The sequence below is a fragment of the Meriones unguiculatus genome, chromosome 18 (assembly GCF_030254825.1).
Source record: "Meriones unguiculatus strain TT.TT164.6M chromosome 18, Bangor_MerUng_6.1, whole genome shotgun sequence".
Taxonomy (NCBI): Eukaryota; Metazoa; Chordata; class Mammalia; order Rodentia; family Muridae; genus Meriones; species Meriones unguiculatus.
Genome location: NC_083365.1, coordinates 10,412,814 through 10,425,905, shown reverse-complemented (window position 1 = coordinate 10,425,905; position 13,092 = coordinate 10,412,814). Strand labels below are relative to the sequence as shown.

The 13,092-nt window shown below is 51.1% G+C and overlaps 1 protein-coding gene across 3 annotated transcripts in view; it reads right to left on the bottom strand.

The window, feature by feature from the left end:
• Positions 1-609: 609 nt before the first annotated feature.
• Positions 610-13,092, bottom strand: part of Rassf2 (Ras association domain family member 2) — a 36,594-nt gene continuing 24,111 nt past the window's right edge. For all 3 annotated transcript variants that reach the window (XM_060371774.1, XM_021651090.2, XM_021651099.2), the window contains exons 5-11: positions 11,905-11,993; positions 10,721-10,881; positions 9,502-9,603; positions 8,016-8,067; positions 7,416-7,537; positions 5,819-5,916; positions 610-4,051 (exon numbers count right to left, since the gene is read on the bottom strand). In XM_060371774.1, coding sequence (XP_060227757.1) covers positions 3,982-4,051; positions 5,819-5,916; positions 7,416-7,537; positions 8,016-8,067; positions 9,502-9,603; positions 10,721-10,881; positions 11,905-11,993 — 694 coding nt within the window. In that variant the 3' untranslated portion in view covers positions 610-3,981. The remainder of the gene's footprint in view (positions 4,052-5,818; positions 5,917-7,415; positions 7,538-8,015; positions 8,068-9,501; positions 9,604-10,720; positions 10,882-11,904; positions 11,994-13,092) is intronic.

Below are 13,092 nucleotides of genomic sequence, written 5' to 3'. Positions count from 1 at the left end.
GTGTGTGATAAACACTTACTTTCAGCCCATTTGTTGAATCCAATGATGCGGCGTCTGCGGATAGAAAGGTCTGAGTATATTTACATACACACTCACAAATGGAGGAACTGTTTTAAGAACCTAGGACGGGATATTGTAGGAGCAGCTTCAGTGTGAACACATGCTCTCAGGCTCCGTGGCAGCGTGTGTACTTGGCACACACAAGGCCGAGTTCATCCCCAGCACCAAAAGACAAAACAAACAAAAAAACAATAATAACAAAAAAGGGCAGAATACACGCAACTCTACCACGCTTTCTGTCTTGCTGTGTGGTTCCCTCTGTGGTAGCCTGGTACAGCACAGGGCTCCCATTGGGAACTGACTTCATGCCTGCAGACCTTACAGGCTCCAGAATTCGAGCTACAAAGGCCTTCTACTCTTTCTAAGTTTCCTGCTGTCTTGTGTCAACACTAAATGGACTGAAAACGTTATAGGTAGGTCTGGACACATTCAAATCAGAAAGCCGGGGGCAGGGCAGCTGGCCCAGGGGCTGAGCTAAGCAGCCTCACCGCACAGCTGACCGCTAGAGGCAGAGCTCCCCTCCTCAGACCCACAGACCAAATCCACGGGGACTCTAAAGGTGCTTTATTTAAATAAGGTCTAAGTCAAGTACATTAAAAAAAAAATTTTAAAAGGTTTCCCACCGAGGCAAGTTATGACGAAGGGAAAAGAGACTCCACACAATTAAGAGGGAAAACTGAAGAAACGCTGGGAGTAACCTCAGAAACCAGCAGCCTGGAGGCTGAGGCTCCTCAGAACTTCACAGTTTAAGCTCTTCTGTGCTCAGTTCAATGGGAGTAGAGGCAGGAGGGGAGGCGTGACCCAGGATACGGCACTTCCGGTCGTGTCTGAAGGAGGGACGTCGCGCCCGGCTTATTCTCCCCTAGAGAAGCCCTCTCATCTGGCAGAAGCCAGGCTTCACAGAAAACCACCTATGTAAAAAAAAAACCTTCAAAACAGTGCTGTGGGGGTGAGCTAGGGCACAGCCTGTCTCCTCCCTCACGCTGGTTAAGGAGAACGGTGCAGATATTTCTTTCCCGAACATCAACATGTCTCAGACCGACATCTTGGCCTCGGGCCCTGGCATGGTCCTCCTGAGGCTGTCTCACCCCATCCTGGGCTTCAAGCTGCACTTGTCCAGTGTGTCAGCAGTATGCCCGTCCCCAGTCCCATGGGCAGGCTGGCGTTTGTGCTTTGAATCATCACCTCTCCACTAACGTGCTCAACCGAGGTGTGCTTGATTTCATCGCCTCCCTCGGATGGACCGAGTTCCTCACCTTGTAACATAAGCCTTTACAGGGGGACAAAGAGTTCAGATGCCGCCAAACTGCTTTTCACAGGTTGGATTAGCCCTCCCCCACCCCCAACATTCGTTGGTCTTTTATTCCTCAGGATTTCAAGTTCATTGCACACAATTACATAATCCGACACCAATCGGTCTTGGAGTTCAAAGCTGCAAGGCCAAGAGAGACCAGTAAGAAAATCCAGTTGGCCACTGTAGAGGTCTGAGCAGCTGCAGCTACTTCAAAGGTTTCCAAAGTTCACGTGGCATTTGGTGCTGGAGTCAGAAAACAGGCCCTAGGTCTCCGAGTGAACCCTTTACCACTGGACCACACCCTAACTGCTATCTTCCTTCCTTTTTTTCTTCCTTTCTCTTTCACTCTTTCTTCCTTCCTTTTTTTTTTTTTTAATTGTGCGGCAAGAGATTGAAGCCGGCTTCTCACACACTTGCTAAGAGTGAGTCATCTCCCCAGCCGAGTTCCTGAAATTCTTGGTCATTATTTGGATGTGAGAGATGGTCTCTAGGGGATGCGCCAAGATGGATTCGTGGACCTGCACCCCCACTCTCCTCATGAACCCCACACTTTAAAAAGCCATGCACCTTGGCGTCACCTCCTTGGAGTGCCGGGCAACCTGACACTCTGCAACAGTCACATATTAACACAATCACAGGGAAATTTCATAAACCAGAAATACTTCCCCAGAAAGAGTGTGCTCTGTGGGAAGCCCCCAAGCTTCCAAAGGAGGATTGTGGGACAATGCAGGCTCTGAACATTCAAGAGAAAGATAACCAGAAGAGAAATGATCCAAATCAAATTTTCTCAAGCATTTGCATCCACAAAGCTGCTCTTGGTGTGTAAGAAAGGACCCTGATGAGTCTTGCTTGTGATTATAAGGTAAGCTACCACCCCATCCCTAGTTCTGTGCTTTGCTGGTGTCCGCTGGAGTGTATGATTGAGACTAAGACTCAGTTTCCATCCCTCTGATCCTGAGATGGATGGTGCTGGCCCGGCAGAAGAGCTAGGTTGCTAATTGATACCCAGCACAATGGCTGACGATAAGCCATCTTTTTGAAAGTCCACAATGAGACCACAGCTGTGAACCTTCTAAGGAGGGTGGAGGACAGTGACAAGCCTACGCAGAAACAGGTCTGCTGGCAGAGGTCCTCCTTCCTTACAAGGCACGCTGGTCAGGTCCCTCGGTCCCTTAACTGCTAGTGCTTCCTTGAGAGCAAGTAGGAAAAAGCACCCCACTATAGCATGGCTCAGAGATGCCTGAGTTACAATTGCTCATCTCGCATGGTTGGGTTTCGTAGTCCAGCACCAAGCCCCAGCTGGGCGTCTTGTCTGGCCTCAAATGGTACAAGCCATACAGCTGGCCAGCTGCATGACGGTATCTCTAACAAGGGGGTACAAGGCCTTCGTTGCCCTTTCTGCCAATGAGGCTGGTTCAAAAACATCAACAGCAAGGCTTCTCAGAAGCTAAGTGAGCACTGTCCTCTCTGCCCACACTGCTGGGACTCCCCAAAGAGCTTCCCTAATCCCCGCTGAATCAGCAACAGAGCACGCCTTCACTCTTGGAACCCATTGCCATGTATAAGGTGAAGGAGCTTGCAAGTGCGTGGGGGTGCTCTAACTGATGTGACAGCGGGCTAGGCTTGAAGGCACCTGCCGTCTCAGCTGGTGGCTTCTAACCTTGCCTTCAGTCTGCCAGTACGTGAAAACCTTTGAATGCCATTTATCCTGGGACATACCTGGCCCGGGCACAGGAGCAGGTCAGAATTATATGCACCCGGGCACTTCTGCTTCAGAAGGCCTTTCTTCAAGCCAAGGAGGAACCCCCAAACTGGAGTGGCAGCTGAGACAGCAGAAATACCCAGAAGTGTCAAAAAAGCCAAGAATGAAGGCAGAACCCATTCTTCCCACATAGGAGAGGACATTCACTGTGCTCTCTACAACGGTAACCTTTCCAGTGCAAAAACTCACAGACTCATTGCATCTGCCCCGAGGTGATCTCACTTTCCCACTTCACTGGGCTTGCCCCAAGGCCATGGGGCCGTCACCTCACTAATTTCCAAGAATCTCACAGTCACCCATCCTTCCTGGCAAACGAGAAGGATCTCTGCTGAAAACCTTCAGAGACTCCAAACGCTGAGCCTGCAGGATCCTCTTCCCTTCCAAACATGGCAGGTGTGTGGGGCTGACGTTGGCACTGGAGGAGGCACAAGGCCTCGGTTACCCCCGTTGTTCCCGTGAAGGAGCAGTATGTGTGCCAGCCTTATGGCCCCTGCTGGCTGTTTGGGATTGAACTGCATGTGAAAACATCAGGGAGGCACCTGGCCATCGTAAATACACACGCACAGACACGCACACGCACAGACACGCGCACGCACACACACACACACTCAGGTATGTGAGAACACGCTGTGGGTCCTCCTTAAAAGCAAAGTCCTTGAGAATGAGGCAAAGAAGAGCAGGGATCCAGACGTGGGGAGCCGTCTGCGGCTTCAGCAGTCCCCCTCCGGGAGCGGTGCTGGCTTTTGGAGGGGCGCAGAGGTTCGTGTGGAGACATTTCTGTAGAAGGACGGCACCTAGCTTCCCACAGCTCTTCCCAGGTCAGCTGCAGCCCCTGGAGAGCCCGGATTCCCCTTCATTCCCACGCTCACAAGGTCTCGGGGGTCTCTGCTATCTCCTCTAGCCTTTGCCGGATCATCAGCCGGAGCACAGTGTACCTGGGGACAAAAGCAGCCCCAAGTTGGTGGCAGTCTCCAATACAGCTCTGCGCCCTTCCACCACCCAAGCAGCCACACTGGAGCCCAACCAGCCTGCTCCTTCGCGCTCACCATTGGCCTCTCTCACCCCCTTCACCAGGATGGCAGGAAATAAAGAGGTCAATCCCAAATTAGACTCTTTCACTATGGTTGCAAAGGTTGGCCAGAAACATGAAGCAGAAACAAGCAGCAGAGCCAGGTTCATCGAGTGCTTGCTATGCTGGGGTACTGTGCACAGCACTCTGTGGAGGCACTGTGCACAGTACTCCACATGCAGGGTATCTCATGCATCTTCATCAAGGCCGGAACACACACAATTGCCAGTATTTCACCTTTTAGGGGAGCCTATCAAAATGGCAGCCTCATATGGGTCCCCCTATACCTGTGCCTACTTTTGCAGAAGAGGCCCTAACAACTACCAAGCACACAGCCTCATGGCTGGTGTGTGACGTTCCTGAGCTGTGGCACTGCAGATGCTGGAGGGGGCATCGGTGGTACAGGGGCCAGGAGGCAGACTCCTCAGGCTTGGAGTTTGCACTATGCAGAAAAACCTATGTTCAATAAAATTTCAGCTACTGTCATACTAATTATTGAGAGCAGCAAATATAGGTTTGGGTTTACTCTCCATCCCTAGATTAACTGATTTCCATGATATCCACAAAAGGAAGTCTATCCTGTGACTAAAATGAAATAATCAATTTCTCTCAGAAAGAAGCTTTGCTGAACTCTTCAGCCCAAAGAAAGTTTCTAGAAGAGACGCATCTAAAGGATAGAAGGACAGGAAGGACTTTAGAGTGGGTGGCTCAGGCCAGCCCTGCCTCACAAACCCCACCTTCCTAAGATGCCCAGAGCCTCTGCATCTTCAGCATTCTTCGCCTGAAGCCCCAGGACCTGTGCTGACCCTCAGATGACCTCCAGACTTTGTCCTCAAATAACCTCAGGCTCTAAGCCTCCTCTGAGGGAAAGCCAGCTTCCTGCCGGGAGCCTAGTCATACAGCTGAGGCGGCACCATGCCATCCTTTGAAGGTGCCTCCTCCCGAAGGTTCCTGTGTCTGGAGCTTCGTCTCCATGTGGTGATGCCGGGTAATAGCTGAATGAATATAGCCTCACAAGACTCCAATTAGTTCTTAAAATAACAAGCTGTTATGAAAAGCTCAGCCCAAGTCCCTCTATAGCTTCCTGTCTCAAATGTGGTTATCATTGTCCTGCCATCTGCCGTAAGGCCCTCAGCGGAGCCAAGCAGAAGGGCCGTGCGTGCTCCTGAACTGTGAGCACAAATTTCATTGTGTGCTAAATAAATCCCTTTTCCTTTTAAATTACCCCAGCCCAGCGTCTTTGGTTACAGAACAGACAATAGACTAATATGCAGGAGAAACTGACCTCCCTATTTCTAAATCCAGATTCCAAAGAGATTTTAAGCCAACACATTCCTTCCCAGAGCTCTTTCATAAAAGGATAGGAAAAGATATTTTGATACTCTCCTCCAAATAAGCAGCTGACTCAAGAAGCAGGAAAACAGAAAACCAGTGCTCATGTCCCTTTCTGAGATCCCCGTCTGTTGGTAGGTAGCCCCCTGGCACCCCAGCCTGTACCCCAACCTCCGCCCCAGCCTGCACCCCAGCCTGCACCCCAGCCTTCGCCCCAGCCTCCACCCAGCCTGCACCCCAGCTTCCATCCCAGCCTGTACCCCAGCCTTCGCCCCAGCCTGCACCCAGACACCGTGCTTACTTGCGCATTAGCTTCTCCACTTCGCGGTCCTCTTCTTCCTGGAGTTTCTGAATGAAGCTCTTCAGGACTGGCATCTCGAACTTTATGTACTGGGCCACCTGGGGAGGGTGAGCATACCCCGTTGTTATAACATCTCTCTGCTACTGCTCTCCTCCAGGCACAAAGCCGGAAGAAATCTATGTTCCCACTAACCCAGGATCCCCAAAGACTCGGTCAGGTCTCATTCCACCCGGGTTGGTCAAGCGCGCACGAGAGGCCTGCGTTTGCATGACCCCACCTTGTAACTTTCCAGTTTTTCATTTCACTATTGTGAGCCACAGCTCTGGCGACTTCAAACGGAAAAGCACTTTCCTTTCATATATTCAGAGACAGAGCTCCGAGGCCGGGAGCGTAGCTGGGGTGTGGGGTGCTCTAGCTTCCCCCCTGGGGCTGGGAGGGTGGAGGTGGGCTGCCTCTGCCTTTCATCCCCAGAGCTGCAAGATCACAAAGACCGAAAAAATGGTCTTAGTAAACTCCCTTGTTCTTCCCAGGGGAGATGTGAAGAGTCATCAGAACCCACACTCACATCTGTGGTCTCTGGGCTTCCAATAGGAACTTGCTTGGGGGAAGTGACTGGCTCAGGGGGCTGAGGAGCCAGAACCCTGACCTACTCTCGGCCCTCCTCCCGGTGGCCCTCCACCTGCCCGTGTCAGCTTCACTGGCTGTCTTGTGTGCGTTTCCACGGGTTGGATTAGTCTCTTCTTTAAAAAAAGTTCACAGACCTACGTGTGTGCAATGTATGTGTGTGTGCATGTGTGGGATTAAGGTGCTCAAGTAAATGGTTTGTATGCACTGTGGTGTGTAGGTCAGAGGAAAGCCTTACCTTTGACCTTGCTCGAGACGCAGTCTTTCTGTGCACCTGACAGGGGAGGTGGCCCGAGAGTCTCCTGCCTCCACCTCCCATCTTACTACAGAAATTTAAATTACAGACATATGCTAAACCTCAGTATATATGGGTCCTAGGGATTCGAACTCAGGTCCTCACGTGTGTGTACCTCCTTACCCACTGGGCCACCTCCCCAGCCTCTGTACTAGTTTCTTATGCTCCAACCACCTGCCCAGCAAGCCGCTGCTCTTCAGCCTGGTCTATAAGATACAAACCCGCCCAGAGCCTAGCACAGGGTTGCTGCTACCTTCTAGCAGAACCAGAAGAAAAACCATGAATGTTATAAGGCACTTGGCTTTGGAGGTGTGCGTTTCTGTGCCAACTAACATCCGAGGAAAGAAATTCCTTGCTGAGCTCTCGGTGTTGCAAGCGTGCTTTCCAAATCCTCAGAGCCCCCCAGCACTCTGGGGTGGTTCCAAAAATTCATTCCTCTGATAATCCCCACAGGGCCCGCCTTCAACTCATATCAAAAGAAGCTGGTACTAAAGAATGGTAGCCATAGGGGACAGTGTTATGGTCAAAACCTCATGCTGTAACCCAGTAAGTCTCCTCCCACCCCACCCCCTGGGCCCACCCCCACCACTGAGGACAGAGCAGCCAGCAAAGGGGCTGACATCACAGGTGACTCCTCCACTCACTGATGAGCACAGTCCACCCAGCAAAGGGACTCACATCATAGGTGACCTCCTCCACCTGGTCCTTCTCCATCAAGAAGACCTTGGAGATCTGCTCACACGGACCCTGGAGGATGCGGGCAATCAACGGGTAGTCCGAGTTCTTCAGCTTCTGCTTTTCTGAAAGCAACACAACCGGGGTAGCCTGAGTTCAGCCCAAGACCAAATGGGCCAGGTACCTCAGGAGACACAGCTGCACAAGTCAGACTGTGTTAGGATCAACTGTTCCACGTCTTTCATTAAAAGTACCCCTCACCCCTCTACCCCACCCACACACAGACACTTTCATGCCTCAGACCCTCTGGAAGATGCCACTTGGGAGGAATCAGGCATCCACCTCTGGAGAAAATCCAGCTCATTTTTTTAACAGGCAGTTAAGTTTGGGGACCTAGTGTTTTTGCCCACATGGCATTCCCTTGGGGCACCTTCCTGAAAGCCCACCAGGCTTGGGGACAGACAACATTTGGAACTTTAGGTTCCAAATCTCAACAACAGAATAGAAGGGTTTGTTGCTGCTGCTGCTGCTGCTGTTGTTTTCTTAACTTGCTATTTTGAGTTAATTGAAGGATTTCAAGTGTACGATGCCCTTCGGACTCACCACCACTGGTATGGACCACGTACAGAGCAAACTCCTCTGCCGAATTCTCGATCTGAATCAGGAGCAAAAGAAACTCAGTAAAACATCCCAGCCTTGAGCCATTCCCTCTGCCGCCACTCTGCGAAGCCAGGCCCTAGGCTTCTGCAAAGCAAGGGCCTTGGATTTACAACCAAGGAGGACATGTCACAGGCAGGGAACTGTCAGTCATGCTAGGTGCAGCCAAGCAGCTTTCACCCGCAATGTTCAGAAGATGTAGATTTTTTAGGTTTTCGATTTTTAGGTTTTTGAATTTTGGCAGAAGCTTCACCAGCTTCGCCTCCCTTCAACAAAACCTGAGACCTGAGATGATGTTGTGTCATTGCTCAAGTCTAACATACACCAAATGTAAGGCCCACACACTTAACGTGTGCTCACTTATCCCATGTATAACATACATACACACATACACACACACACACACATTACATAGCACATTCCGTAACACCTGGGCACCACCCTCCTTCTACAAATAAGAAAGCTGGAGCCCAGAGAGGTTAAGGCAACTTGTCCCACTCAGCCATCCGGCAGGTGGTGCTTGGGGACTCAAACTCAGAGCCTTGTGTCCTAGGCTTCACTGGCTTTCACAAAAAATAAGATATAATAAAAATAAATAAATAAAAATAAAATAAATAAATAAAATAAAATAAAAACAAATAAGGCGGTAAGTTGGCTAAGTGGGCAAGGGTGCTTGTTACATAAGCCTGACGACCTGAGCTTGATCCCTGGAACCCGTACAAAGGTGGGAACTCCACAGAGCTGACCCCTGACTTCCACACATGCACCTGAATACACATAACATGGGCACAGGCATACACAAACAATAAATAAAAACTTAAAACACAGGGATACAAGGGCTGAGGATGTTGTTTGTCAGTGTGAAGACTTGGATTTGAGTTCTAGCACTACACACACACAAAAAAATAGATAAATAAAATAAACCATATAGATGAATATAAAAATTTAAAAACGTATAGATAAATAAAACAGGGGGGGGGGAACACTGTAGGCTAATGTTTACAGTCCCAGCCAGTCAGGAGGTTGAGAGCATAGGATCACTTGAGCCCAGAAGTTTGAAGCCAATCTGGGCAACACAGTGAGAGTTCATCTCAAAAAAAAAAAAAAGTAAATAAATAATACTTGGTGGGTTTTTGTTTTGGGTTTTTCTGTTTTGTTTTTCGAGACAGGGTTTCTCTGTGTGGCCTTGGCTGTCCTGGAACTCGCTCTGTAGACCAGGCTGGCCTCGAACTCACAGAGATCCACCTGCCTCTGCCTCCGAGTGCTGGGCTCACAGGCGGGTGCCGCCATGTTAATCGAGGAGGGAAGACCTGCTCCCTGTGGGTGGCACCATCCCCCAGACAGTGGGTCATGGCTTGTAGAAGAGAAGGGAAATGACAGCCGCTGCCCCCCACCCCGACTGCGCTGCTGAGAGCCAACGGAGAGAACTTGCCTTAAACTTGTTGAGCAGCAGCTTCAGGACCTGTGGGGTAGTCATGGTGCTGTTGATGCGGACGTTGGTGACAGAACCGTAGGCTGGCGTGAACACTGAAGTCTGTCAACAGAGGGGTGCGGCTTAGGGGAGGAGTGGGGACAAGGGCCGATGATCTAAACCCTATGGGTAAGGGGCACAGTGACAATAGCACTCCAGATGTGTTCGAGGAAAGCCCCTGGTGCTCCGGCCAGCCTCAGGCTTGACTGTAGACCAAGCGGTCCTCGGGGTTTGGCCAGCTCAGACTCTGCACCGCCAGGAATTTTGGGTCTGAGCCCCAAAGAGCAGGATTAGAGTGGAGATGAGAGCAGATAAAGAAAACAGTCATAAAAACCCTTCCCTTGAGTGACCAGCCTCCCACCATACATTCGCGCAGGCAGGTGGTCTCCGGCCACCCGCCCCTCATGCACTTGCTCCTGGTGGGGCTGAAGCAACAGGAAGAAAGGAAGAGTTAACTAGTTTGGGGTCCCCCAGGTGGCAGTGTGCTGAGCTGAGACCTGCAGCTTTGCTCAAAAACAGTCATCAGTGCGGGTCAGACGGCAGAAAGGAGTAAATCACCGGCGGTCCATTTTCAGGGGGTACGTTCGCAGCTTGTCGGAGGATCACAGAGAAGTGGGAGGTAGCAGCAGGGAGCCCTTGACCCCTGCAGCTGGCAGCCCCTGCTTGCTTAACCGGACGCTCTCAGTTCGTCCAACGGGTTGAAGCTCCGCAGGCAGGCTGCCCCATGACTGAGCCCACGGATCAGAAAAGGAGGGAAATTAGAAAAGTACTTGTACTTTCTTGTAGTGGGACTGAGTCCGAGTACCCTTATTATGAAGTGAGGATCACTGCTTCTCCCAGTCAGGAGGAAAGCACAGGGTGAGGTCAGAGGTGGAAGCAGGAATTAACTACACGGATTGACCTGCCGAGGCAAGGGGCAGGTTCATGACATGTGTTCGTGGTGCTTTGGAGGTTAAATCTGCTTCATCCCTGCTACTGGAATCTCCCCCGGCTAGTGGGGACTATTCCTCACCTGAAGCCCCGTATCTCTCAAGGCAGCAAAGCTGCTCTGCCACTCACACGCTCAAGCTGAACCAACACGCCTGGCTTCCCAGCTGCGCCCGGGGGTACCGCACAGCACTGAAGCCGCAGCCACCAGACGTGGTGACATCCCCAGAGGTTTGTCCTCCAGGAGCCGTACCTTGTGGTTGTAGAAATGGCCGTTGATGGAGAAACGATGGCGCCTGATCTTCCGCTGGTCACTGGATGTCCTCACATTGCCACGGCGACGCACTCCAACATCACTGCGTGTGCGCATCAGCTGTGGGGTGTCCTCTTGCACGGGCTTCAGGCCCCTGGAGTCTGGGAGGAGAGGGAGAAACAAGCTGTGTCGCCTGAGCCTGGTTCCCCTTGAGGCCGACACTATGGCATGCACTGTCTCTCTAGAAACACACTTTATAAAAATTATTTTCTGCATAATTCACTGAGGAGTAACAACGCATAGGTTGCTAGTACAGGCCTCGGAGCCAGCTCCTCAGGCTGGGATCCCAGCTCTATCCCCACAGTGTTTCCCTGGCCTCCTGAAGGGGTGATGGGCGCCTTGTAGGGTCATAGTGAGCTTTTAAGTTAACACACATGAAGAGCACAGCTCCTGGCTCAGGCTAGGCACGACCTCAGGGCTGCAAACAAGCTGCCACAGGGCACCGCATGGACAGACCTCGGGGTCTTTCCCCGAGTTGGAATCGGCCGGTCTGAATGTGTACTTTTGTGAGTCAAATCAGGTGAGGTGCTCGGCGCAGACAAAGCCACAGAGATAGGAAGGCAAACGGTGGCTGCCGTGGGTGAGGGGATTCTGGAAATAGAGCCGCTGCCAAAAGCTGCCACTTGCGTGGAGGGAGGACCAGAAGGAGCTGGCTGGCTCCAGGTGGTGGCTCCGGGCCATCTGCTTAGGTTTGTGTGAATTTGCATGCATTTGCTTGTTTCATCACAAAGGATGTTGCAGCTTGCTTCGAGGGAGGGAAACTGAAGGGGAGGAGGTGGGAGATTTTAAATCCTTTCCTTTTAACATCTTAAAAAGATACTGACCGGGCTGGAGAGATGGCTCAGTGGTTAAGAGCTCTGACTGCTCTTCCAGAGGTCCTGAGTTCAATTCCCAGCAATCACATGGTGGCTCACAACCATCTATACCTTCTACTGCTCTCTTCTGGCATTAAGGTGTACATAAAGATAGAACATTCGAAATAAATAAGTAAAATCTTAAAAAAAAAAAAAGATACTGACCCCTGTGGGATTTTTATATTTATACCAGAAGTCACAGGCTAAAGCACAGCAGTTGTGACCCCGCTCGCTGGCCGCTAGCAGGCGGCGCCTCTGCCGCTCACATACCTGTTGGGCTGAGTGTTTCACTGCTTCCAGCCGGCGTATCCACTTCTGAAATCTGCACGGTGGGCATGGAGAGGGGCTTCAGGGTGGTGCTGGGGGTGACAAACAAACAGGACAGGCTTGTTAAGACTCCGAGAGGGCAGGTCCCAATCTATGGCCCCTTCCTGCGATGGAGCTTTTACGAACGCCATGCAGAAGAGCACTAGCACACATCAGGCAAGCAAGAGGCAAGCTGTCTAAACTGAGCATCCAGGAGGCTGGTCCAGATCCTAGTCCATGTGTCAGATGGAGTGGGGAGCTCAGGAGAAAGATATTCTGCCCCCACCTCTACACAAGAACCTAATTCATCAGATCCAGAGGGGAGAAACAAGAAGCAAGACTGTGTGTGGTCTGCAGACTCTCAAAGCACATGTCAGGGTCTATGATTCATTTTCTTGGGACACAGTTCCAGGCTGGGTTTCTTTCTGTTAGAGGACTATCTAGAAACCGTCTCTGGCATCTACCACTCAGGAGTGATGAATGCTCTTGGGGTTGCAAGCTGGAGAAAGGACTGCCACAGGTCAGCTGAGCTGAGACCTGGGTTTGCTGTGGTGAAGGAGAAAACTTTGTCAGGGCCCCAAAGAGCAATGGAGGCAGCTCAGAAAAACACATCTAAAACCAGCGGGGGGATTCAGTCTGAAGGGAGAACCATGTTTGATAATAAGGTCCAAAGTGAGAAGAGTGGGGATTTCCTGCGTTCCAGGGATGGTGGCTTTAAGGGAAGAGAAGTGAAGTTGAAAAGCTGAAAGAATTGCTCCTCATAGCCATCTAAGCCTCAATCTGCGCCCTTTCGAGAAGGGCAAACACTCGGCCCAGGCAGCACCCCCCTCTCCAGGGTTCAAAGCAGAAACTAGCGTGGGCATCTACAAGACTGTCCTGCAGGCAACATTTAAATTTTGCTTGCACCTGGGGCGTGCTTCTGAAAGCCCTTCAAATATTCACAAGCTTCAAGGACCAGCTTGCTGTCACCGAGAACCGAGAAAAACCAAGTCTGCTGCTCCAGCCCAAAGGCATCATGGAAAAACGGGATTTTTAAATTCATCTTACTTGGAGAACAGAATGTAATAATCTAGAGGTCAAAGCCGGGCATGGACAGGGTCCGGCCCACTGAACTGGAACTGAAACACAGTGGAGGTGCTGAGAGCAAGCCGA